The following is a 26,292-nucleotide window of genomic DNA, read 5'->3' as shown; positions in this document are numbered from 1 at the left end:
TGAGACCGAGTGCTGGGTGTCTGTGGGAATGTATTGTTTGAGTCGTGGGCTTTGGAGGGAGTGGGATGAACTGGTTTGATGGTGTGTGGGAGTGTAATTGAGGGTACAAATAGTGGAACTGTGAGGGAAAAAAAGGCAGAAGGGTTGAGGGAAATCAGTGAGATTGAGATATCAGAGCTTATGTTCTGTGCCAGCATGAGAACAACCCCCTGCATCCCCCGTTCCCGGGGCTCATAAGCAGAACTCTCAGAGAAGCAGAGACAGATCCACAGCCAGAGAGTTCACTGAGCAGTGAACTCTGCACAGAGCCAAGGATGGCTCCGTTTCTCAGTTTCTTGCTCTGTGCTGCCTGTATGGTATCAGGTGAGCTCTGAGGAGCTTCCTGGGGGGGAGAAGCCACTGCAGGAGGTGATGAGCGGTGAGCAGTTGCATCGTGCATCACTGGTTTCTATCTATTCAGATCTCTATAATTAAAATCACTGTTATTTCTCACTTCCCTTTTTGTCTTCTCTGTGTGTTTCTGGCTTTATTTGCGGTGAAGACCCCATTCAGAAACAGCCCTGAGGCAGGATGGCTGTGGGCAGCACGGGGTGTGGGAGGACACGGGCAGTGTCCCTCACCATTGTCCCCAACCCAAGCAAGATACGAGCCCTGCCGTGGCCCCAATCAGCCCAGCGGGCACAAAGGGATGCTGGGGAGAAGCTCTGGGACTGCAGCACTGCCAGACTTTGCAGCTTTGGCATGGGCACACTCACAGAATGGGGACACTTAGAACCATATGGCTGAACTACGCTGCCATCCACAGCGCTGATCCCTTCCTCTGCCCGTCTCTCTCTTTCTCTTCCCTGCACTCCATCTCCTTCTCTTCCCTTTCCTCTCCTGAAGCTGTTCAGCAGTGCAAGGCTTCTTTCCATTTCTCCTCGTCGCGTCGCTCAGCCGCACAGAGAGATGTAACAGTCAGAGTGCCAATGCCTCCATAGCAATCACAGTGCAGAGATTCTCATTCAGATTGCTGATTGCATTTGGACCCTCAGTGCCGGTTTCACCTTCATGAGTTCTCGAGGGAAACCCCAACTCTGCACTGAGTCACGGTCATTCATCTCAGTGCACCTGTGGTCCCAGAGCCCATCGCTGCTGCTGCAGAAAGCAGCAGAGAAGGCACCAGACGTCTCTGCTTCATCTCTGTCCCAGTTTGGAAGGCGCCCATTCTCATCCAGTCACGAACTGATGTTCTCGCTGCTCCTACCTTTGTTGTTCATCCATTTCAAAACCCCTCTCTGTTGTCCCACTCAGCATCGTGCAGCTTCACCCCTCACTGAGCTTTGCCCACACAAACTCTGCACGGTGAGCACAGAGTGTGGTACCCAAAGCACGTGGTGACAGCTGGCTGGACGTGTTGGAGAGCACAAGTGACATCCCATGGGAGAAACCCATTTGGAGCTACATGTCCTGCAAATGGCATCCATGCATGACACCAAGCAAGGCCATGTGGTGGTGGAAGATCTTTGAGGACCCTGTGTGACATCCCAGGGTTGACTGCTTGTGTGCGACACCCCAGTGGAACCTTCTGTGCTGCTATGTGTGTGCCACCCCATCAGGTTCAAAACATTGCCACTCCCTGGGGACTGAATTTGACATGTGAGGAGGTGACAAATCACAACGTCCTGATGCAAAAGGGGAACTGAGAGCTGCTTTCTCTCACCACTCCCTGTCCTCACTGCAGTCTTGCTGTCCCAGAGCTGCTCCTGACAAATGGCACCAATGGCACTGGCCCTCATCCTGGGTGAGTGACAATGGGGATGTGGTGCCACGGGGGTTGGTGGCCCTGTGTGGGACCAGGACCGTGTCCCTTGCAGGTTGGTGGCTGTTGGCAATGAACAGGGCACAGCAGTGTGAGTATGGGGACAGAGGAAGAATGGGGAGAGTGGGAGGGGAGTGTGTTCAGGGTGCCATCAGAGGTACACAGGAGGGTGTGCAGGGACAAGGCTGACTGCTGTCCCCTGTCCTAGTGCCCAGACCCTCCCTGTCACTGCACCCCAGCCAGGGGGTGTCCCTGGGGGACAATGTCACCCTGCGCTGCCACCTGAGCCGGCTGGCTGCCTGGGTCTGGCTGTACCAGGATGGAGGTAGGACACACAACAAGTACCAGGACAAGGAGCAGGATGCGGTCGAGTTCTCCTTTGTTAGCACGAGTTGGGAGCATGCAGGGGCGTATCGGTGCCAGTACCATGTGTCTGAGCCACTGGGGACATCAGAAAAGAGCGATCCCGTGGAGCTGGTGCTGACAGGCGAGGGCACTGGGAATAATGGTGGGCCTTGGGCTGTACCCACAGGGTGGTGTCCCACCTCTCTGCCCTCCCTGCACACAGATCGCAGGTACCCCCCACCTGGCATTTCTCTGAGCTTTGAGGGACACGTGATGACAGCCATCAATATCAGTATCCACGTGGGGAGAGGGTCCAATGTCACCATCCAGTGCTGGAACTGGGATTATGGATCCTCCTTCCTCCTGCACAAGGGTGGGCACTCAGCCCCTGTCCAGCGCCAGGACCCCAGTGGTGGAGGAATGGCCACCTTCACCCTCTTTGGGGTGTCCCCAGCTGACACCGGCACCTACAGCTGCTCCTACCGCCCCTGGGGTCACCCCTTTGTGTCCTCACCCCTCGGGGACAGCGTGACACTTGAGGTGACATCCCCACCTACACGTCCAGGTAGGTCTGAGTCTCCCATGTCTATGTCCCTCGTATCACCCATGGGTGGCAGTGTCACCTCATCCTGTCCCCAGGGTGGTGGCTTCTGGGGATGGCATCACCCAAACACCCGGACTGCACAGGTGCCAATGGGGAATCCCGTGGGAGCCTAGTTGTGGCAGTGGCAGGGGGCTGTGCCACTGCCCTCACCTTCGGCCTCATCCTCATCACCTTCTTCCTCCTGCCTGCCTGCAGACGCCGGATACAGAGAACTGCCAGCTCTGGTGAGGAAGGGGTTAAATGGTTTCATCTCCCAGAGATGCCGCAAGCACTCACTGCTGCACACTGCAACCCCAGTCCATACCCTGGAGTTCCCATTTCCCTGACCATCCTGTATAAATCCCCCTACATGTCCTTCTGGGATCCCTCTGAGTTCCTCCATAACCGCGACCCTCCCCCTTTCCTCTTTTTGATGCAGGTGAACCCCTCAAGAGTTCCAAGGCCAAGGAGCTCCAGGTAAGAGTCTGTGTGTGATGACCTTAAATTCCAAACTGCTCCCTAAGCTCTCCCCCTCCCAGCAGACCATAAGAGGAACCCAAAACCCATGGTGAACCCAGAGGACCTCCAGTACTGTATGGCTTACCATAACTTTATCTGCACTCCCCAAACCCAACCCATGCACAACCCAAATCCACACTGTGGAGAGTCCCCACATCCTTCATCTCAGCCCCCATATTCCCTGAGGACATCCACACCCCAAGCTCAACACAAACTCCATGAACATCACAGAACATGAACCCAAAACACCACTCATTCGGACCCTTAGTGTCTGACCCACGGCGCTGACAATCTCTGCCAACTGTCAGATCTCCAAACCCTAAATGTCCACTGAATACCCCATGGGCAACCACAAACACCTACGTCATACCCATAGAAACTCCACAACAAAGCCTCTGCACACCCCTAAAACGTTAACCATCCCCCAGAACCCATGGGCACCCTCAAGCCAAGTAGTGGGAAGCCCTAAAAACACTTGTAGCATCCCTCAGAGTCTGACCCATGCAGACCCCGAATCTCAGGCAGCCCAGAACCACAAGCGCACTCTCTTGGCTATTACCCTACATACTGAGACCATTGGTTCCCCCACAAGCACTCTGGGGAACCCCGTGGTATCACCCCACCGTTTCCATGTGTCTGCAGGTGCCACCAGAAGACAACGAGGGGCTGACCTACATTGAGCTGCAAACTGTGACCCCCAGCTTCTGCCGCCCTGGGGCCAGCACGGTCCCCCAGCCCCCTGTTATCTATGCTGAGGTGGGGTCTGGGAGACCCCACTGATGTCCCCCACGTGGGTTGCCTCCTTTTTGGAGTGCAAGAATGGAAACAGACACCAAGTTCCCCACTTGGGTCTCATTGATGCCCTCTGCTCCCGCAGTCCCACAAATCTCCCCAAATTTAACGTCCCCCAAATCCCCACCAGAGTGCACCAAATCGTCTCTAATCCCACTTCATCCCTGAACAGTCATCACTACCATCACAATCCGTCCTTATCACCTGGATTCCTTTACACCCCTGGACACCTCCAAAGCCTCCCCATACACACCCAAACTTCATCCAACACTCTTGTAGGTCATCCACAACTCTCAAACCTGCACCAAACTCCACCAGCAGCCTTGAGGGATCCCTGGCTTGGTCCCAAGTCACCACAAAAGGCCCCATAACACTGCAGTGGTGTGTAACAACAGGCGTGCACGAGCCCACGAGTGCAATTCAAGGAGTGTTCTCACACAGCTGTCACTGTCAGCACTGCTGAAACGCACCGCCTCACTGTGCTCACATCCGCCACTTGGTCTCCATCAGAGCTCACAAGCGTCGATGAATGTCAGTGGGGCCATTATTTCTGCATGGGGGAATTCAGCTCTGTCCCATATCCGTGTCAGATGCAGTTGTGCCAATGTGTCCCCTCTGCTGCCGTCTGTCACGTGGCAACAAAAGGGGATGGGACACTGGTGGGAAGGTTCCACCTCCGCTGCTGTCCCACTGACATTCCCATCCGATGTCATGGGCCAAAGTAATAAACCTGCAGGTTTTACTTTCAGAATAGCCCTCATGAAGTATATGGTGTAGTTCAACTCTTACTAACTGTACTTTTTGATATTGTTCATTCAAACTAAAAAAGAGAGAAACAAATCCATAAAAAGTGTGAGAGCTTGTCCTTGTTTTTGTGAAACAAACGCATCAGTCTGGTTCAGTGAAAGCAGCTGCCGTTCTTAGTGAGCTCTCAGGTGTCTGTCAGGGAGTTCTGAGGGCATTTCCCTCCTCCTGTGCTCCGTCCTTGGCAATAGTTTGTCACAGATGTCCGTACCCCAAAGGGCCGTGCCAAGGATGAGGCAGATGTGGAGCCATGGCTGTTTCTCACTGCTCACAGAGGGCTCATGGAGTCTGGGAGAGACACACGGCCACAGTTCTGAGCTGAATGCCTGGCTGCAGCGCTGTGCATTCCAGCTGAAAATTCACAGCTCCTGTGTTTACGGATGATTTTCTCAGCACTTTGGAGCCCTGTTCCCCAATCCCTGCACACAGCTGCTTATTTCCACTGCTCACAGTACTGAGCATCACCCCATAACCAGCCCTGTGGGACTGGAGTTCATCTCCTTGTCCCCAAAGGAACTCCTCATTCCTGAGGGGTCCCTCCAACCTTCCAGTCCTGCCCCAAAATACACCCACCATTCCTCTGGAAACCAAAACTCTTTGCAATCCAAGCCAAAATCGAGCCACCAGTCCTGTGGGACCTCAGATCTGTCCCCAGCCACCCCAAGGCCAGCAGGATCCACGTATCTGACCACACATGTGCACACCCGTATGTGAGCCTCCACATATGTGCCTCTGCTTCTGCTCATGTATCCGACATGTGTGGCACAGTCACACAGGCACAGCAGCTGTACACGTGTACTCCATGCTCAGTGCTCTGCCTCTGTGTGTGCGTGACATCATGTGTGTACACTGATCCACGTACAAAATAATGCACACCTGTGTGTCCTTAGCATGTGACAAATGTCTGTGTGGGTGTCACTGTGTCCCCAAAGGTCGCTGCTGCTGTCCCCAGTGGGGATGGCAGAGGAAAGTAGAGTGGGGACAGACTGTGGTGCCCAAGGTGTGTGGTGACAGCTGACTGGATGTGTTGGGGAACTTGTGTAACATCCCATGTGGGACACACCATTGGAGCCACTTGTGCTGTGTTTGGCATCCCAGGGGGACAACGTGCAGGGCCACGTGCTGGCAGAGCACTGAGGATGGTGTGTAACAACCAAGCGATGACAAACTGCAAAGGACAAAAAAAGGAGGACTATTTGCACAGCTCCATGTGAGCCACACTGCTGGGGACCCCACAGCGCCACTTCCCGTTTTGGCAGTGATTTCCACGTCAGGTGGTGACACCAAAACATCCTGTCCTAAAAGGGGAACTGACAGCAGCTCAACGCCAACCCCTGTCCCCACTGCCGTCTCCAAGCTGCTCCTGCCTCATGGCACCAATGGTGCTGGTCCTCATCCTGGGTGAGTGACAATGGGGACGTGGTGCCACAGGGGTTGGTGGCCCAGTGTGGGACCAGGACTTTGTCCCTTGCAGGTTGGTGGCTGGTGGCAGGAAGCAGGGCACAGCTGTGTGAGTATGGGGATAAGAGGAGAATGGGGAGAGAGGGAGGGGAGCGTGGTCAGGGGGCCATCAGAGGGGCAGAGGAGGGTGTGCATGGACAAGGCTGACTGCTGTCCACTGTCCTAGTGCCCCAACCCTCCCTGTCACTGCACCCCAGCCAGGGGGTGTCCCTGGGGGACAATGTCACCCTGCGCTGCCACCTGCCCCAGTCAGCTGCACAAGTTGAGCTCTACACGGAAGGATACTGGTGGTATGTAAAGCAGGCAGACATGGACATGGTACAGGACACGACTGAATTCCTCTTGGTTAGTGTAGAGAGGAAAGATGCAGTGAAATATCATTGCCGGTACCGTGTTTTGGAGCCACCAGGGACATCGGAGAAGAGTGACGCCGTGGAGCTGGTGGTGACAGGTGAGGACACTGGGGACAGTGATTGGCCCTGAGCTGACCCAACAGGGCCACGTCCCATTGCTGTCTCCCCTTTGAACACAGATCCCAAATTGCCCCCACCCAGTATTTCCATGAGCTCTGGGAGTAAAGTGGGAACAGGGACCAATGTCACCATCTGGTGCAGCAACCAGGAGAACAGGGGCACCATCTTCCTGCACAAGGATGGGCACTCAGCCCCTATCCAGCTCCAGGACCCCAGTGGTGGGGGCACGGCCACCTTCACCCTCTTTGGGGTGACACAAGCTGACTCTGGCACCTATAGGTGCTCCTACCGCTTTGGAGGCTTCTACCTTCTTTCCTCACCCCTTGGGGACAGCGTGACACTGGAGGTGACACGCGCACTTGCACTCCCAGGTAGGTCTGAGCCCCCATGTCGGTGTCCCTGGTGCCACTCCTTTCTGGCAGAATCTCTGCATCCCATCCCCATGGAGGTGATGTCCGGGGATGGGGACATGCACACTGCTGGACCCCACAGGTGATGAGAGGAGGTCCCATGGGAACCTGGTGATGGCAGTGGCGAGGGGCTGCGCTGCTGCCCTCGTCTTTGGCCTTGGCCTCTACTTTGTCCTCGATGCCTGCAGCCTCTGGATACGAAGAGATGACAGCCCTGGCGGGGAAGACAACTGAATCACTTTGGCACTCGAAAGAGCAGCTTTAGATCGCACCCAAGTATGCTCTGTTTCCTCTTGCACAGTTCATATACCCCCCAATCTCCCTCCCATACCTTTCAATACCTATACCTCCCTCCAGCTGTGTCCTTCCTCATCTTCCATCCCCTATAGGTGGATCAATCCCCTTAACTTTCCCCTCCCTCCACTTCCATGCACTACTGATCCCCCCTGTATTCTTTGGCACCCTCCATAACCCCCATCCCTCTCCCCTCCCCATTTTGATACGGATGCCCCCTCATCCAGGATGTCTGAAGCCATTCACTTCCAGGACAATGTCTGAGACATCGAATCCATAAACTGAACTTGCCCCCTGGGAACTCCTCCAAACCCCACTCTGAACTCCAAATCCTGTCCCTATGGACCCCGAGAGACTCTCAGCCTCATACGGCTTTCTTTGTCCCATGTGCCTCCCCAAATCCAGCCCATGGGAAAACCAAATTCTATATTGCAGGAACTCTAGATGTAATCCACCAGCCTCTCCGGTCTTCTTCCAGCCCTATACAAACCCAGACACTATAGGCACCCCCAGATCTGAGCAAATACCACCCATGTAGTCCGCAGTGAGCTAAAAGTCCCAGAGAATCACCAAACTTACTGAACAGCCCCAGGTCCCAATGGCACTCCAAGCCATAGAGAAACCCCCAAATGCCATGCATAGGAATGCCAGTATCTCACCTACGGAGTCCTCAAATTTAAGCCTCCCCATATCTCTTAGCCCTAAACACTTATCAGAACTCTTATCAGGCACCCTCAATCCATAGTGAGACACCCCAAACACATGCTTAAATTCCCAAAACTAAGCAATTCCAGACTCCCAAGCCCAGCCCCACTGTTAACCAGTCTTAGCCACCAGAATCCCAAATACCCCCAGCCTAACATCCCCAAATCCTTACCAGTGTACTCCACGCCCCTCACGATGACACCAAATCCTCAACTCTAAATGCTCAATTCTAAACCCCAAACCCTACCTTCTACTCCTCAGATCTGTGAACACACACTGGGACTGCAAATCCTTTCGAAGTCGGAGCATTGGTCAAAGAGTGGTGGGCAGCTGTGTTGAGCACCACTAATTCTGTAAGCATAAAAATGTTATTACTCTGAGGGCTGCCCTGCAATTCTGGATGCTTCTGCCCGTTTGTCTGCAGCGAGTGCTCGTGTGACAGCGGCCATGGATGCCATGTGCTCCTTGTGCTCAGCAGTGCCATCACTCTGGCACTGCAGGACCCTCACCGCGGGAACTCCTCACACGGGCACTCTCTGCTCCACAGAATTACCATCAAACAACAAAACGCATTTGCTGACATTTTCGGTGTGCTTGCTACCTCTCCAACACTTGCCATAACAAGGCTCTTGCCAGAACAACAGAGGCTGCAAAGCACCAGATGCTGTGAGATAACCGCACAGCCTGTGTGTGTCCACCAATGGCACTGCTTCACCGCAAGAACATTTCTGGCACACACACATTTCTGAGAAATGTTGTCATTGTGAACTCACTTCTTTACAACCTTGCGATGCTGCAGCTGCCAACCAACAGACAGGAAGGGATGCCCAGAGAAGCTGCATTTTGTGCTGTCTCCTTTTTGCCAGTTGGAGACTTCAGCCATTGGATGAGCACTCCCATCCCCCCTTCTGCTCCGGCACTTAAACTCCTCAAAACGGACCATGATTGCTTTTCTCCATCTCTCTCTCTTACATTCTTTCTGTCCTACTCTCCATTTTCTCTCTTTTCTTTCTTTTTCTCTCTCTTGCTCATTTTCCTCCCTGTCATCTTTTACTCTTCTTCTGCAGCAGCCAGAACCTACATTTCCCTGGAAGCAGCAGATCAAGCAATAACACCACTGTCCAAGGATCCCTGATCCGTATCACTCAATAATTGTTCCTAGGAAGTCCCCTAATTTTGTTGCAGGGCAGCTGATTGGTTGCTGCTGGAAAGTTCAATAAATGCTCTTCTGTTGCTCCTCTGAGTCCCTGTCTGACTCTGTTGCCCTGGAGACCGCAGGAAAGCACGGACTGCACTCTTGGAGAACTGTGCAGAGAGTCTGGCATCCCTTGGGGGACAACATTCCAGGGCACACACTCACAGCCCTTTGGGGTCAGTGTGTGACTCCCCAGTGTTGACAGGCGTCTGGGGCACCTCAAGAGGCAGAGTGTGCAGTGAACACTTCTCCACTTGTCCCACTACAAAAAGACACCACAGCGTCACCACTGCTAAGGGCTCACATTGCCACATCAGGAGCTGACATCACATCATCCTGTGCCCTGGGGGAAACTGAAAGTAACTCTCTGGCCACTCCCTGACCCCACTGCAGTCTTATGGTCCCCAAGCTGCTCCTGCCTCATGGCACCAATGGCGCTGGTCCTCATCCTGGGTGAGTGACAATGGGGACGTGGTGCCACGGGGGTTGGTGGCCCTGTGTGGGACCAGGACCGTGTTCCTTGCAGGTTGGTGGCTGGTGGCAGGAAGCAGAGCACAGGAACGTGAGTATGGGGACAGGGGGAGAATGGGGCCAGAGGGAGGGGAGCGTGGTCAGAGGAACATGAGAGGGGCAGAGGAAGGTGTGCAGGGACAAGGCTGACTGCTGTCCCCTGTCCTAGTGCCCAGACCCTCCCTATCGCTGCACCCCAGCCAGGGGGTGTCCCTGGGGGACAATGTCACCCTGCAATGCCACCTGCCCCAGCCGGCTGCACGAGTTGAGCTCTACAAGGAAGAGAATTCGGGACTTAAAAAGCAAGCACACATGGACATGGTACAGGACATGGCTGAGTTCCCCTTGATTAGTGTAAAGGGAGAAGATGCAGTGAGATATCAGTGCCAGTACTCGGTGCTGGAGCCACCAGAGACATCGGAGAAGAGTGAACCCATGGAGCTGGTGGTGACAGGTGAGGGCACTGGGGAAAGCAGATGGCCTTGGGCTGTTCCCTCAGAGCTGTGTTCCATCCCTGTCTCCTCTCTGCACTCAGATCCTAAGTATCCCCCAGCCAACATTTCCCTGATCCCCAAGGAACGTGTGGAGACGGGGACCAATGTCACCATCCAGTGCAGCAACAAGGAGTATGGGGGCACCATCTTCCTGCACAAGGATGGGCACTCAGCCCCTCTCCAGCACCAAAAACCCAACGGTGAGGGCACAGCCACCTTCACCCTCTTTGCAGTGACCCCAGCTGACTCTGGCACCTATAGGTGCTCCTACCGCGTTGGGGGCTCTTACCATCTGTCCTCATGCCTCGGTGATAATGTGACCCTGGAAGTGATTGCCAGATCTGCATATCCAGGTAGGTCTGAGCAACTCTTTCCATGCTCCACTTCTCAGCTGTGGGTGACCCTGTCTCTGCATCCCACTTCCATTGAGAAAGGGGCTGGGTACAGGGACAGCTCAAACACTTTGACACCACAGGGGACAATAGGGGTCCCAGCTTGAACCCGGTGGCAGCGGTGGCTGGGAGTTGTGCTGCTGTGATTGTCATCATCCTCATCCTCATAGTCTCATTCCTCCTTGCTGCCCAGAGAAGACGAATACAGAGAGATGAGAGCTCTGGTGGGGAGGGGTTAAATGGCTTTGATCCCCCATAAATCCACTATAAATCCCCACAGGTGTTGATTGGTGCCCCCGTAACACACCCCCTCTCCCCTTCTATTTATGACTCAGGTGCCACCAGAAGCCCCGAGGCCGTGCAGTTCCAGGTCAGTGTCTGGGTCAGGGGACCCCTAACCCCAATCTGCCCCATTACCCCTGCCCCAGACCTCACCTGGGAAACCCAAACCCTTCCTGTGGGGACTGCAAAGAACCCCCTGCATTTTATGGCTCCCCATGACATTGTGTGCACCCTCCAATCCAGCCCATGGGGGCCTCCAAATCTCCACCATTGGGATGCCCCAAATCCCAAACTGAAGCCCCCTGGGATGCTCCAAGCCTTAAACACCCTCAGACTCTATGGGCAACCCCAAAACATAGTGGGACCCCCAAACACCACCCACAGGGAATCCCAGTGTCACACCCACAGCTTCCCAAAATCTACAGCACCCCAGACTTCGTACCCCACCTCTCGCACAGCCCCCACACGTTACACAGTGCCATCATCCCCTCAGGCTTGTTGGGATCCCATGCTCACACTGCTGTCCCTGTGTCCCCAGGTGTCCCCCGCTGACAGCCAGGCTCTGACCTACACCGAGCTGCAAGTTCTGACCCCCAGCACCCACCCCCCCGGCTCTTCTACAACCCCTGACTCCCCCATTATCTACGCCGAGGTGGGCACTGGGGGACCCCGCTGATGCCCCCACCTGTGGACACAAAGACGTGGATGCTGTGTGCACACATCAAGTGTGCACAGTGCTGGTGTGCTCTGTGTGCTCACCATCACCTGTGAATTACATCCATGTACCTGTGCATGTGAACTCGTGGCTGTGGATTAAACGTGTGTGCACCATCCCACGTGCACAACAGGTGTCCAAACACACGTGTGGGACACACTGAAGTCTGTGCCTCTGTGTGTGTCTGTGCGATGCTGTGTGTGTGCACCAACAGCTGGACACAGTGCTGCTCATGTGTGTCCTTAGCATGTGCTCCCTGCGTCAGCACTCACCAGCCAAAGACTGGGACTAAGGATTGTGGGCTGAGGGGTCCACAAATTGTAGATTTTGCATTTGCATGGGCTGGATACAGGTGGTGCACATAAATGTCATGGTATGAGTCCAGGGCTAGGGTCATTTATGGGCCTCATGGGAAGGATGTGGGTCTCCATCGTGATGTTTTCTGTGCACCCCAAGGTGTGAACTGGGATGTGGGATCCACTGACTGACCCAGGATGAGGGCCAGCGCCATTGGTGCCATGAGGCAGGAGCAGATTGGGGACAGCAAGACTGCAGCCGAGAAAGAAAGTGGCCGGAGAGCTGCTTTTAGTTTCCACCGGGGTGCAGGATGATGTGATGTCAGCTCCTGATTTGGCACATCTGTGGTGCACATCTGTGTTAGGACAAGTGGACAGGTGTTCACTGCACTCTGAGCCTGTTGAGGTGCCCCACACACGCTGTCAACACTGGGGTGTCACACACTGACCCCAAAGGGCTGTGAGTCTGTTCCCTGGCATGCTGTCCCCCAGGGGATGCCAGGCTCTCTGCACAGTTCTCCAAGAGTGCTGTCCGTGCTTTCCTGGGGTCTCCAGGGCAACAGAGTCAGACAGTGACTCAGAGGAGCAACAGAAGACCATTTATTGAACTTTCCAGCAGCAACCAATCAGCTGCCCTGCAATAAAATTAGGGGACTTCCAAGTAAAAATTATGGAGCGATACGGATAAAGGATAATTGGACAGTGGTGTTATTGCCTGATTTGCTTGTTACAGAGAAATCCACATTTAGGCTGCAGCAGAAGAGAAAAAGATGACAGGGAGGATAATGAGGAAGAGAGAGAAGAAGAAAGAAAGGAGAGAAAATGGAGAGAAGCAGAGAAAGAACATAAGAGAGAAAGATGGGGGGGGGGGGGAAAGCAATTGTGGTCCATTTTGAGGAGCTGGACCTGCAGTGCTGGAGCAGAAGGGGGGATGGGAGTGCTCATCCAATGGATGAAATCTCCAACTGGCAAAACGGAGAGAGCACAAAATGCAGCTTCTCTGGGCATCCCTTTCTGTCTGCTGGTTGGCAGCTGCAGCATTGCAAGGTTGTGAAGAAATGTTTAGAAGAAACTTGTGAAGAGTTTACACTAACAGGTTTGTCCAAAATGTGTTTGTGCCAGAAATGTTCTTGCGGTGAAGCAGTGCCACTGGTGGACACACAAAGGCTGTGCGGTTATCTCACAGCATCTGGTGCTTTGCAGCCTCTGTTGTTCTGGCAAGTGCCTTGTTATGGCAAGTGTTGGAGAGGTAGCAAGCACACCGAAAATGTCAGCAAATGTGTTTTGTTGTTTGATGGTAATTCTGTGGAGCAGAGAGTGCCCGTGTGAGGAGTTCCCGCGGTGAGGGTCCTGCAGTGCCAGAGTGATGGCACTGCTGAGCACAAGGAGCACATGGCATCCATGGCCGCTGTCACACGAGCACACGCTGCAGACAAACGGGCAGAAGCATCCAGAAGCCCAGGGGGAGAGGGGGGTGGTTGAAGATATAAATGCAGAACACACAGGTGATGATAAAATCTATTTACTAAGACTTAGGAGAGAAATATTATGAGGTTTAAGGGGGATCAGGAAAGATTTGGCGGTTAGAGTGGAGAATTCAGGGATTTGGTGGGTCTGGGAATGAGATAATGTGCATAGGTGAGGATTTGGGGATGTCAGATATCTCGGGATTTGGGGATGAAAGGGTGGGATCACTATGCCATGGAGCTCCAAGCAGGGAATTTGGGGTGTGTCCCTTTCAGAGCTCCTTAAAAATGAGGCACCGCGGGTGTGGGGGTATCAGCGGGGGTCCCCCAGTATCCACATGGGTGTGGATAATGGGGAGCTGAGTGGTGGCAGCTGCCCTGGGTGGCCGGGGGACCAGGGGTCACAGCATGAATCTTGGTGTAGGTCAGACGCTCACTGTCACTGGGGGGCACCTGGAGACACAGGGGAGCAGCGGGGTGCCACCATGGGGTCTGCAACAGGCTTTGGAGGGGGATTGATGCTGCTGGTATTTGGGAGTGGTGTTCAAGAGGGTGGGTGTGGAGTTGTGCTGTCCTTCTATTTGAGGATCCCAAGGGGGATGTTTGGGGGTCCTGCTGTGGTTTGGGTGTGCTCAAATGGTCTGAGAGTGTTTAGGGATTGTGGGATCGCAGGGGATTAGATTTGTCATCCCTGTGGGTTATACTTTGGGGTTCCATATGTGCAGCTTTTGAGGGTTCCCCTTAATCGGTTTGTGAGAGCTTTTTGGGGTCTGGGACATGTTTAGAGTCTGGACAGCTTTAATGAGTGTGAAGGCTGAGATTTGGAGTCTGGCTTCAGCTCAACATGCTGAATGCGTGTCCCCCATGAGCTGGATTTGGGAGATTAGCTATCAAGTTATGGTAAGCCATATGGGGTTGGTGGTCCTTTGGGGAAATTATGAGCAGGGTTTGGTGAGGCCCCAAGGGGAATGCTGGGATTTGTGTCCCCTGACCCAGACACTTACCTGGAACTGCACGGCCTCTGCATTCAGGGGGGCTTCTGTGTCAGCAACTGGAGAAGGTGGGAGTTATGGGGAGGTCATGAACCATGCTCAAGGAGCCCTGAAGGGAATCTATAGGGGCAGGCAAGGGCCACCTGGGAGGAACTATATGGGATAGAAGTGCAGGCATAGAAGACTGGGGGAATCAGGAGGGGATGGTAGACATTTAAAAGCTTCCTCACCACAGTTCAATTTCTCTGTATCCAGAGGCTGCGGGCATCGATGATGAAGAAAACTGCAAGGCCAACGACGAGTGCAGCCACAAAGCCCCTCAGCAGTGCCAGCACCAGATTGGCACGGGACTGCTCCTCAGCACCTGTGGCGTCCGGGTGTTTGGGTGTCTCTACTGCCAGCCACAAGCCCTATTCAGCCCGGATGCAGCAACACAGCCTCAACCATCTGTGGCAGGGGGTGCACACAAATGGGGTGCTCAGACTTACCTGGGGGTGCAGGTGTGGGTGTCACCTCCAGAGTCACGTTATTGCCAAGGGGTGAGGACAGAAAGGGGTAAGCCCAGGGGCGGTAGGAGCACCTGTAGGTGCCGCTGTCAGCTGGGGTCACCCCAAAGATGGTGAAGGTGGCTGTGCCCACCACATCGAGGTCCTGGCGTTGGATGGGGGCTGAGCACCCATCCTTGTGCAGGAGGAAGGCGGCCCCATAGTCCTTGTTCCAGCACTGGATGGTGACATTGGTCCCCATCTCCACACATTCCTCAGGGCTCAGGGAAATGCTGGGTGGGGGGAAACTGCGATCTGCATGAGGGAAGGGACAGCAGTGGGACACGGTCCTGTTGGGAGCAAGCAGAGCCATCTGCTGTCCCCAGTGCCCTCACCTGTCAGCACCAGCTCCACGGGATCACTCTTCTCTGAGTCCTCTGCTGACCAAGACAACTGGTATCTGATATCTGACAAAAATATCTACCTGCGTGCTCCCGATTTGTGTTCAAGAAGAAGAAGTCTGCAGTGTCCTGCTTCTTGTACTTGTAATTGCGGTATGTTTGATGCCCTTCCTGGTACAGCCGGACCCAGGCAGCCAGCTGGGGCAGGTGGCAGCGCAGGGTGACATTTTCCCCCAGGGACACCCCCTGGCTGGGGTGCAGTGACAGGGAGGGTCGGAGCACTAGGACAGGGGACAGCAGTCAGCCTTGTCCCTGCACACCCCCCTGTGTACCTCTGCTGGCACCCTGACAATGCTCCCCTCCCTCTCTCCCCATGCTCCCCCCATCTCCATACTCACGATGCTGTGCTCTGCTCGCTGCCACCAGCCACCAACCTGCAATGGACACGGTTCTGGTTCCACACAGGGCCTCCAACCCCCTTGGCATCACATCCCCATTGTCACACACCGAGAATGAGGGCCAGTGCCATTGGTGTCATGAGGCAGGAGCAGCTTGGAGACAGTGAGACTGCAGTGGGGACAGGGAGTGGCGTTGGGCTGCTGCCAGTTCCTCTTTTGGACAGGATGGTGTGATGTTGCCAACTGATGTGGCAATCACAGCCCAAACGGGAAGTGGCACGTTGGGGTCCCCAGAAATGTTGTACACATGGAGCTGTGCAAATAGTCCCCGCTGGTTTGTCCTTTGCAGTTTGTCCGGGCTTGGGTGTCACACACAGAGTTCTGCCAGCACGTGGTCCTGCACTTTTCCCCCCATGGAATCCCAAACACAGGACATGGCTCCAAAGGGGTGTCCCCCATGGGATGTCACATGTGGTCCCCAACACTTCCAGCTGGCTGTCCCTACGCACTTCAGGTACCACACTCCGTCCCCACTGTGCTTTCCTCCACCATCCCCACTGGGGGCAGTAGCAGGGACCTTTGGGGATGCAGTGGCACCATGCAGGCATAGGATGTGCTATGGGCACACAGGCACAGTGGAGCACACGTGTGGCACAGACATGGATCAACTCTAAGGAAATGTTTTGGCAGAGAAGGAGCACACGTGTTACACCAATGTGGTGCGTACCTGCTAAGGACACACTTGTGCATTCCTGTGGTCACACACAGGTTTACAGACATGATCTCACACACAGATACACAAAGGCATGGCGTTACACAAGCAGTACATCTGTGTGTACATCTATGCAGTATATTTGCAAAACACAATTGTTCACCTCTACTCATTGATTCCCAACCCATCCCCGAGCTGCACCCGCTCACCCCATGCAGCTCTCCTCAGAGTTCCATTTCTCACCCGATGCCATATGGTGTGGGAGATGCCTTTGGCACTGCAGGTCAGCTGTCCTGGTTCGGTCCCCTCTCAGCTCCTGGTGCCCCCCGGCCCCTCGCTGGCAGCACAAGGCAAGAAGCTGAGAAACGGAACCACTCTCAGCTCTGTGCAGCACTGCTCAGCATCAGCTGAACCACCTCTGTGCCATCAGCACTGCTTTTCTGAAGCCAAAACTCACGGGACACAAGGAAGCAAATCAGCTTTATCCCAGCTGAAACCAGGACAATACCCCGCCATGTTCCATACAGCTTACATCAGGCTCAGGTCCCACTGTTTCCCATGCAGCCTAATTAACCACCATCTCCTATCCTGTGTTTCAGTACACATACACACACAGCATTTCCGCGGTCCCTTGGTCATCCCTGTGAAGTGTTGGTGGAGCTCATTGAGTCCATGGCTTTGGGCTCCATCAGCAGCGCATGGTGCGCTTGGTGGCTGTGACTCGTGGTGTTCACCAGGGGTCGGTGCTGGATCTGGTGCTGTTCAACATCTCCATCAGTGACCTGGACAAAGGGATGGAGTCCACCCTCAGCAGGTTTGCAGGTGGCACAAAGCTGGGAGGAGTGGCTGACACACCAGAGCTCCATGCTGCCATTCTGCACCATTGGGTTGTGCTCTCTTGAGTGGTGTGCAGTGACTGGACGAGGGGCAGCGGGCACAAACTGGAGCTCAGGAAGTTGCATCAAATCATGAGGAAGAACTGCTATGCTGTGCGGGAGACAGAGCACTGAAACAGGCTGCACAGAGAGGTGGTGGGTTCTCCTTCACTGCAGATAATTAAAACCCACCCGGATGCTTTCCTGTGCAACCAACAGCAGGGAAACAAGTTGAGCAGAGAGGTTGGATTTGGTGAACTCCAGAGGTCACTTCCAACCCCATGCCTGTGGGATTCAGTGCTATGACCTGGCTGAGAATCTGGGCTAACCACAGGGCCTGTGGCAGGGGTTGGATCAGCCAGTGTTTGATGGAGGGATTTAAAAATGTCCATCAACACTTGGCACTCCTGTGGAGCAGAGAGTGCCCGTGTGAGGAGTTCCCGCGGTGAGGGTCCTGCAGTGCCAGAGTGATGGCACTGCTGAGCACAAGGAGCACATGGCATCCATGGCCGCTGTCACACGAGCACACGCTGCAGACAAACGGGCAGAAGCATCCAGAATTGCAGGGCAGCCCTCAGAGGCGAGAAGCAGCGCCAGCGCAGTGAAGGGAACAGCCCTGAGAGCTGTGATGGATGGCACCGAGTGAAGGAACAGCTGAGCGCTGTGAGCAGCAGCTCTGAGGCTGCTGCACCGCTGAGAGCAGTTGTGTTGGAACACGCTCTGCTCACAGCTGTCGGGATCTCCACCCATACTATGAAAGGGTGCTGAAGGATTGGATGGCAAGGAAAGGATGCTGTGGTTAGAGATGAGCATTTAGGGGTTTGGTGTGATTGGGAAGCACTTGGGGGATCTGGCAAGGACTTGAGGGTGCTAGATGAGGTGAGATCTGGGAATCATTGAGAGGGAGCTCAAAACATTGAATTGGGTTCTCTGCCACACTGTGCATCCCAAAAATGAGACACGCTGGAGGGAGGCCTTGGTAGGGTCTGCCAGCGCTCACGTTAGCATTGGTAACTGGGGGCTGTGGAGTGGTGGGTCCCCCCATGAGGCGGCATCTCCTGGTTGGCACAGATCAGTCCCTCACTGTCACCAGGGGTCACTTGGAGACAGTGGAGAATGGCTGCGGAGCTCCTCTGTATGGAAGTGAGGAGGGACAGCTCTGTGCTAAGTGTGAGTGGTGATCGTAGTTGGTGTGTTTGGGACCTGGGGGGGCTTTGATTTGGGTTGTCATTGGTCCAAAACTCTCAAAAAGGGAGATCCTTTGTGAGGGTTTTTGGGGTCCCACTACATAGTTTGGGGCTGCTCACATTATCAGGGGGTTGATTAGGGCTGGGAGATGCCTAGGGTCTCCAAAAAAAAGTCCTCCAAAAAAACTTTGATCTGGGGCCTGGGGAGCTCTCCACAATGCAGATTTGGGCTTCCCCATGGTGAGGATCTGGGGCTGCGCATTAGTGTAGAGTAAGCTGTATGAGGAGGAGGGTGCAATTGGAGGATGGGGTGTCCACGGGGCAGGTTGGGATTTAGGATCCCTCACCTTTAGGTTTCCCTTACGTGAAAGTGCATGGCCTCGGGGATGTTTGTGCCAGCCCCTGTGTGAATACAGGAGGGGAAGAGGGTTGGGGTCATGGAGGGTGAAAGGGAAGTGATGCTTGTAGGGAATGTGGGGACATAGAGGGAATGGCAGGGGAGTCAGGTGATACTTGAATGAATTTCTAGGGGATCAGTAAGGGATGGACATCTGTGCACAAGATGACTGGGGTAATGTATGAGGGCTGGAAGGGGAAATAGAGGGATATGTGGGGGGATTTATAGGTGATGGAAGGGGAGCAGGGGACACTTGGGAGAATCGATAGGCAACCTATAGTGGATCGAATGGCACACCTGGTCCATTCTACAGGAGAAGGGAAGAGGAGGAAGGGGACAACTGGGGAGTTCTGTAGGACATCAAAACCATCTAAGACTTTCCCCACCAGGCCTCACATCTCTGTATCCAGTGCCAGCGGGCATCAATGACAAAGAAGATGCCGAGGCCAAAGAAGAGGGCAGCTGCGCAGCCCCTCACCACCGCCAGCACCAGGTTCCCATGGGACACCAACTCAGCACTGTGGGATGCAGGTATTTGGGTGTCTTCATCCCCAGCATCACCTGCAGAGGGATGGGATGTGATGACTCTGCCACCCATGGGTGACACTGGGGGCAACAAAATAAGGAGGCTTGAACCTACCTGGGGGTGTGGGTGTGGGAGTCACCTCCAGCGTCACGCTGTCCCCAAGGGGTGAGGACACAAAGGGGAAGTTCCTGCTGTGAGAGGAGCACCTGTAGGTGCCAGAGTCTGCCAGGGTCACTCCAAAGAGGAGGAAGGAGGCCGTGCCAGCACCATCAGGATCCTGGCGCTGGACAGGGGCTGAGCACCCATCCTTGTGCAGGAGGAGGGAGGTCCCGTTATCCTTGCTCCTACATTGGATGGTGACATTGGTCCTTGTCTCCACACACAGGGTGACGTTGCTCCCCATCTCCACGCATCCCTCCCGGCTCAGGGAAATGCTGGGTGGGGGTGAGTTGTAATCTGTGTGCAAAGAAGGGACAGCAATGAGACATAACCCTGTGGGCATCGACCAGGGCCACCCATTGTCCCCAACACTCTCACCTGTCAGCACCAGCTCCACGGGGTCACTCTTCTGCCATGCCCCCCATTCCTCTGACACCTGGTACTGGCACCGATATGTCCCCGCATGTTCCTTACTTGTGCTAACAAAGGAGAACTCTGCCGTGTTCTGTACCTGGTGCTTGTACATGCAGGAGAGGAATCGTTCTTCCTGGCAGAGCCGGACCCGGGAAGCTGGCTGGGGCAGGTGGCAGCGCAGGGTGACATTGTCCCCCAGGGACACCCCCTGGCTGGGGTGCAGCGACAGGGAGGGTCGGGGCACTAGGACAGGGGACAGCAGTCAGCCTTGTCCATGCACACCCTCCTCTGCCCCTCTGCTGGCCCCCAGACAATGCTCCCCTCCCCTCTCCCTGTTCTCCCCCCATCTCCATACTCACGATGCTGTGCCCTGCTCGCTGTCATCATCAGCCACCAACCTGCAAGGGACACGGTCCTGGTCGCACACAGGGCCACCAACCCCCATGGCACCACGTCCCCATTGTCACTCACCCAGGATGACGGCCAGTGCCATTGGTGCCATGAGGCAGGAGCAGCTTTGGGACAGAGAGACTGCAGCAGAGACCGGGAGTTTCAGGAGAAGCAAACTTATTTCCTCTTTGGGCACAGGATGGAGACATGAAGTCTCCACCTCATGTGATAAATATCCATAATGTCTGGTGGCACTTTTGGTTTCCCAGTGACAGACACAGAGCACTGCACACAGTCCCTGTTGCTGTGCTCCACACAAGCTCTTACCTCTCAAGTGTCACACTCAGACCACAAAGGGCTGCCAGCGCGTGGCCTTGCACTGTCCCCCATGGGATGCCAAACACAGCTCCCATGGCTCCAATGGAATATCCCACAAGGCGTGCCACATGCTGTCCCCAACACGTCCGGCCAGCTGTCACCATGGATCAGCAGCAGTGACCACCTGGGGACACAGTGACATCTGCACAGATGGGGAGTGCGCACACTGAGGGCACTGAATGATCACAGTGCCCGATAGGGCAGTCCGTGCTTTTCTGGGGTCTCCAGGGCAACAGAGTCAGAGTGAGGGAACAGCTGAGCACTGTGAGCAGCAGCTCTGAGGCTGCTGTACCGCTGAGAGCAGTTGTGTTGGAACACGCTCTGCTCACAGCTGTTGGGGTGTCCAGCCTTCAGCCCCACGTTGGGCACCACAAGGCCTGCGGTGCTGTCACCCGGCAGCAGCTCAGCAACACACAGCCCTTCTGTCACCAAGCCCCCTCTTTATGGGTTGGGGAGGGATTCAAAGAAAGACAAAACTCATAGGCTGAGATAAAAACTATTTACTCAGACCAAAAGGGAAGAGAGAAATAACCGTAGCGGTAAAAACATTTCTATGCTTACTAACTCAGTGATGCTCAACACAACTGCCCACCGCTCTCTGACCAGTGCTCCAACTTGGGAAGGATTTGCAGTCCCTTCTGCAGTGTGTGTCAAGAGATTTGAGGAGTACAAGTAAGGATCGTGGGGTAAGAATTGAGCATTTAGGTATTTGGTGTCATTGTGAAGTGCATGGGGTCTCTATGCATGGCATTTGGGCGTTCCACTATTGCTTGGGATGCCCATGGGATCTGGGGGCCTTTCCAGGAAGTTTGGTGATTCCCTGAGACTTAGAGCGTGCTGCAGACTACTTGGGTGCTATTTGCTCAGATCTGGGGTTGCCTATAGGGTCTGGGAGATTTTAGGGCTGGATGAGCACCAGTGGGGCTGGAGGATTACATCTGGACTGTAGATTTTGGGTTTCCCATGGGCTGGATTTGGGGATGAACATAAAGACAGAGTAAGATGTATGAGGCTGGGAGTCTCTTGGGGTCCATAGGGACAGGATTTCGAGTTCAGAGTGGGGTTGGGGGATCTCCAGGGGGCAGGTTGTGCTTAGGGATTCCCTGATCAGATATTGTCCTGGAAGTGAATGGACTCAGCCTTCCTGGGGGAGGGGCATCTGTATCAAAATGTGGAGGGGAGAGGGATGGGGGTTATTGAAGTCACCAAAGAGCACGAGGGGGTCAGTAGTGCATGGAAGTGAAGGCAGGGGAAAGTTAAGGGGATTGATCCACCTATAGGGGATGGAAGATGAGGAAGGACACAGCTGGAGGGAGGTATAGGGATTGAAAGGTATGGGAGGGAGATTGAGGTGTATGTGAACTATGCAAGAGGAAACAGAGCATACTTGGGTGTGATCTAAAGCTGCTCTTTCGAGTGTCGAAGTGATTCAGCTGTCTTCCCCAACCAGGGCTGTCATCTCTTTGTATCCAGAGGTGGCGGACATCGAGGACAAAGTAGAGGCCCAGGCCAAAGACGAGGGCAGCAGCGCAGCCCCTCACCACTGCCACCACCAGGTTCCCATGGGACCTCCTCTCATCACCTGTGGGGTCCAGCAGTGTGCATGTCCTCATCCCCGGACATCACCTCCACGAGGATGGGATGCAGAGACTCTGCCAGCAACGGGTGGCACCAGAGACACCGAAATGGGAGGCCCAGAACTACCTGGGGCTGCAGGTGCTGGTGTCACCTCCAGTGACATGTTGGCCCCAGGGGGAGAGGACAGGAGCTAGGAGGTGGTTACAAGATAGGGACACCTATAGTTGCCCATGTCAGCTGGTGTAACTGCAAAAAGAGTGAATGTGGCTGTGCCCCCACGATTCTGGTCCTTGTGCTGGACAGGGGCTGAGCTCATCCTTGTGCAGGCAGATCGTACCCCATATTCATGGTTGCAGCACTGGATGGTGACATTAGCCCACATTTCCACACACTCCATGGGACTCAGGGAAATGCCAGGTGGGGGATAACTGTGATCTGAGTGCACAGAAGTAACAGCAATAGAACACAGCCCCGTGGGGACAGCCCAGGGCCATCTGCTTTCCCTAGTGTCCTCACCTGTCACCACCAGCTCCACGGCATCGCTCTACTCCGATGCCCCTGGTGGCTCCAACAACCAGTACTGACACAGATGTTTCACTGCATCTTCCTTCTTTACACTAACCAAGGGGAACTCAGCCATGTCCTGTACCATGTCTATGTCCTCCTGCTTTTCAAGTCCCCAACGGCCTTCCTTGTAGAGCTCAACCTGTGCAGCCAGACAGGGCAGATGTCACCACAGGGTGACAGTGTCCCCCAGGGACCCCCCTGGCTGGGGTGCAGCGACAAGGAGGGTCTGGGCACTAGGACAGGGGACAGCAGTCAGCCTTGTCCCTGCACACCCTCCTATGCCCCTCTGATGGCCCCCTGACCACACTCCCCTCCCTCTCTCCCCATTCTCCCCCTGTCCCCATACTCAACCTGCTGTGCCCTGCTCACTGCCACCAGCCACCAACCTGCAAGGAACACGGTTCTGGTTCCACACAGGGCCACCAAACGCCGTGGCACCACGTCCGCATTGTCACTCACCCAGGATGAGGGCCAGTGCCATTGGTGCCATGAGGCAGGAGCAGCTTGGGGACAGCGAGACTGCAGTGGGGAAAGGAAGTGGCCGGAGAGCTGCTGTCAGTTCTCATTTTGGGATAGAACTGCCATGATGTCACCTCCCTATATGACAATTCTGGCACGCAGATGACAGTGCACACATCTCCTTTACAGCGCCCCACACAGGCTGTCACCTGTCAGCTCTCACAAACTGTCCACAAAGCACTTCCTGAACATGGCCTGCCACTGTGCCCAACATGGGGTGCCAAACACAGCACACGTGGCTCCAATGGGGTGTCCCACACGGAATATCTCATGTGATCCCCAACACATCCAGGTAGCTGTCACCGCATATTTTGGGCACCACACTCTGTCCCCACTGTGCATTCCTCCACCATCCCCACTGGGGACAGCAGCAGGGACCTTTGGGAACACAGTGACACCCACACAGGCATTTGTCAGATGCTATGGACTAAGATGTACATCGAGGAACACCCGTGGTCTGTTGTGTTGGATTGGTACAGATTGTGGCATCCCACAGCAGATGTGGTGGGGTTATTGACATAAATCAGAAAAATGTGTTGTCCTTCATAAACGGTGGCTGGATTTTGGGGTGGATTGGTTGGCTTTGGGATTCTCAACCAGTTATAATGAATGTATGGTGGTTAAGGAAGAGATGTTAGAGACGAGCATTTGAGGGTAATTGATGTCATCCAAAGGCAACTGATGTCATCTACCCGGGCTTCCACAGTGTCCTTGACAAGATCTCACACCACACCCTCATCTCAAAATGGGAGAGAGATGGATGTGAGGATTGGGCTGTCCTGGAGAGAAGGAATTTGTTGGGAAGTCGCAGCCAGAGGGCTGTGCTCAACGGCTCCATGTCCAGTGGAGGTAGTGTTAAGTCGTGACCCCCAGAGGTCCCTCCTGGGAGCGCTGCTCTTCACCACCTCTCTCACTGACAGAGATGATGGCATGGGGTGCAGGCTCAGCACTTTGCTGATGGCGCTGAGCTGAGTGCTGCAGTCGATAGGACAGAAGGAAGGGATGCTGGAAAGGACTAACAGAAAGCACATTCTTGACTTTCTGTGCTGTGCTTGGTATGCCCAAACTCTGGCAGTGCTTTGCTGACACACCGCTCTATCGTTTTCATGAGAGAGTTTGGCTACACATCCGTTTTTGGCCAAGCTGTTGTTGTGAACTCCCTTGTTTTTGACCTTGGGAAGGTGAACTGCTAACCCAGCAGGCACAAGGGATGTCTGAGGGGAGCCTGGGAGTCATCTTCATCATCTTCATGGTGGTCATCGTTGCTCTTTGCCAATTCAGGACTGCCACCTCCAGATGAGTCTCACGCCCATCCCTTCTCCAGCGCTGAGGGCCAACACTTTCACTCCTCAAAACAGACCTTGGAATCAGAGCAGTGATCAATCTGATTCTTGTCCCTCTCACTGTGTCTTGTTTTTCTCCTCCTCCGTGACGAACCTGAGTCACCGTCACTTTGGAGGATTCCCTCCTTAGCTCCCAATTTCTGCATGATATTGAATGAGAAGAAAGAGATGTTGGAAGAGATGAAGGGTTAAAAGCCCAAAGGGGATATGTGGAATTTCAGTGCAGTTTAGACAGAGCAGTGTAGTATTCATTCCTTTCTGCCTTCCTCTCTTCAGCACTGCCTTCTTTCGGTACTCCTGACTCTTCTTCCCATCTTCATTATCCCCCTGGTAGACCTAAATGGGTGGAAAATATATCTGGGGGGTTCTTGAATTGACAAGTGCATTTTGGGGATTTTTTTCTGAAATTATTTCTGTTTTGGAGCATGGGAAAGAGGAGGGAAGAGAGGGAAGGAGGGTTTGTGCCACACAGTGTGGTCTGTGTGGTGCACAGAATGGAGGAGGAAGCTTAAAAATAGAAAAGGGGAAGTCCTGTGGGCTGAGAAAACGGCCATCTAGGAAAAAAATCCCCAGGAAACAGCAGATGGTCTGAGTAGAGGTTGGGTCAAAAAGACCATTTTATATCTCAAGCTCCAGCGATGGAGTGACTTTAGTCACTGTAGGTGGGATAATGGTTGTCCTGAGGGTAGGCTGTGTCCTCTCCTCAAATTTCCCACCAAAGCCAGGAGATCTCTGCACTAAAGACTGTGGGTGGCTGACTGTACTTTGCAAGCACCAAAGGAGTGCAGGCAACAAAGAACTTTGTATTCTTGGTCGAAGGAAAAGTACTGCGCAGAGTGGCTTGCTGGGAATATCCCAACAGCCTGTGATCTTTCCTCTCTCCTCTTTTCCAGAGCTTCAAAAGAAAAAAGAAAAGTATCTCCCAGCTCGGGGTTGGCCTCTCAAGGGAAAGAAAGAGCATCCATGGAATTGGGTGAACCACTCTCCCTCCTCTCACCTGTGAGTTGTTCTGCTTGTCCTGGTGGCTGCTGCTTCTCCAGCCCAATAAATCTGGGGTACTTCTGGGACTGGGGCCACATCGAGATGTGACTCCAGAGGTAGTTATGAGGTTCTGAGGTCTGGAAAGGCACTGTAGCATTCAGAGCTGTGCTTTGAGATTTGGAAGTTCATTGAGAGGTAGAAGCGGTGCACTGGGTGGGAAAACTGTTTGACTCCTACTTGAAAACAGAGACATATTTTGTTTTCTTGGAGATGATCATTGTGATTTTCCCCCATCTGAACCTGTTTGTTCGTCTGCCCTTCCAGATGTGAGGTGCAAGGTGGTGGCTTCTGAGCCTCCATGGGGGACTCTGTGCTCAGCTCCTCCCGGTGCAGCATGGAGAGGAATTGGGTGGTGGGACCACGTGTTCCCCAGTGCACATGTCAGTATCAGCA

General features: G+C 54.2%; 4 protein-coding genes and 1 pseudogene across 8 annotated transcripts; 3 read left to right on the top strand and 2 right to left on the bottom strand.

Moving 5' to 3' along the window:
- Positions 1 to 539: 539 nt before the first annotated feature.
- On the top strand, positions 540 to 6,078 carry LOC149914234 (osteoclast-associated immunoglobulin-like receptor). 4 transcript variants are annotated; one of them, XM_090127912.1, is made up of 5 exons: positions 540 to 1,783; positions 2,370 to 2,711; positions 2,834 to 2,974; positions 3,169 to 3,206; positions 3,891 to 4,815. In XM_090127912.1, the coding sequence occupies exons 1-5, from the start codon at positions 1,753 to 1,755 to the stop codon at positions 4,026 to 4,028; spliced, it is 690 nt and encodes a 229-aa protein (XP_089984038.1). In that variant the 5' UTR covers positions 540 to 1,752; the 3' UTR covers positions 4,029 to 4,815. The 4 variants fall into 4 exon arrangements, with proteins under 4 accessions (XP_089984038.1, XP_089984039.1, XP_089984040.1 ...); XM_090127913.1 differs by having other exon boundaries at positions 542 to 1,783; positions 4,320 to 4,812; XM_090127914.1 differs by lacking the exon at positions 3,891 to 4,815 and adding an exon at positions 5,943 to 6,078 and having other exon boundaries at positions 543 to 1,783.
- A 92-nt stretch (positions 6,079 to 6,170) lies between these two features.
- On the top strand, positions 6,171 to 9,415 carry LOC149914233 (T-cell-interacting, activating receptor on myeloid cells protein 1-like). 2 transcript variants are annotated; one of them, XR_016460668.1, is made up of 7 exons: positions 6,171 to 6,245; positions 6,319 to 6,354; positions 6,472 to 6,756; positions 6,838 to 7,149; positions 7,271 to 7,464; positions 8,449 to 8,540; positions 8,735 to 9,415. XR_016460668.1 is itself a non-coding variant. In XM_090127866.1 (6 exons), the coding sequence occupies exons 1-5, from the start codon at positions 6,215 to 6,217 to the stop codon at positions 7,420 to 7,422; spliced, it is 816 nt and encodes a 271-aa protein (XP_089983992.1). In that variant the 5' UTR covers positions 6,171 to 6,214; the 3' UTR covers positions 7,423 to 7,464; positions 8,449 to 8,728. The 2 variants fall into 2 exon arrangements, 1 of the variants encoding a protein (XP_089983992.1); XM_090127866.1 differs by lacking the exon at positions 8,735 to 9,415 and having other exon boundaries at positions 8,449 to 8,728.
- A 350-nt stretch (positions 9,416 to 9,765) lies between these two features.
- On the top strand, positions 9,766 to 11,919 carry LOC149914232 (natural cytotoxicity triggering receptor 1-like). Its single transcript, XM_090127926.1, has 7 exons — positions 9,766 to 9,835; positions 9,909 to 9,944; positions 10,062 to 10,346; positions 10,428 to 10,739; positions 10,862 to 11,002; positions 11,114 to 11,148; positions 11,599 to 11,919. The coding sequence occupies exons 1-7, from the start codon at positions 9,805 to 9,807 to the stop codon at positions 11,734 to 11,736; spliced, it is 978 nt and encodes a 325-aa protein (XP_089984052.1). The 5' UTR covers positions 9,766 to 9,804; the 3' UTR covers positions 11,737 to 11,919.
- A 1,231-nt stretch (positions 11,920 to 13,150) lies between these two features.
- On the bottom strand, positions 13,151 to 16,356 carry LOC149914231 (platelet glycoprotein VI-like; annotated as a pseudogene).
- Positions 16,357 to 17,160: 804 nt separating this feature from the next.
- Positions 17,161 to 20,624, bottom strand: LOC149914230 (osteoclast-associated immunoglobulin-like receptor). The gene is made up of 7 exons (XM_090127541.1): positions 20,555 to 20,624; positions 20,443 to 20,481; positions 20,048 to 20,326; positions 19,625 to 19,966; positions 19,381 to 19,545; positions 18,952 to 18,989; positions 17,161 to 17,307 (listed from the first exon to the last, which is right to left on the bottom strand). The coding sequence occupies exons 1-7, from the start codon at positions 20,583 to 20,585 to the stop codon at positions 17,161 to 17,163; spliced, it is 1,041 nt and encodes a 346-aa protein (XP_089983667.1). The 5' UTR covers positions 20,586 to 20,624.
- Positions 20,625 to 26,292: the final 5,668 nt, after the last annotated feature.

This window comes from Phasianus colchicus, chromosome 31, assembly GCF_987193195.1.
Source record: "Phasianus colchicus chromosome 31, bPhaCol1.hap1.1, whole genome shotgun sequence".
Classification (NCBI taxonomy): domain Eukaryota; kingdom Metazoa; phylum Chordata; class Aves; order Galliformes; family Phasianidae; genus Phasianus; species Phasianus colchicus.
The sequence above is the reverse complement of the archived record's forward strand: the minus strand, read 5'-3'. Positions and strand labels throughout refer to the sequence as shown.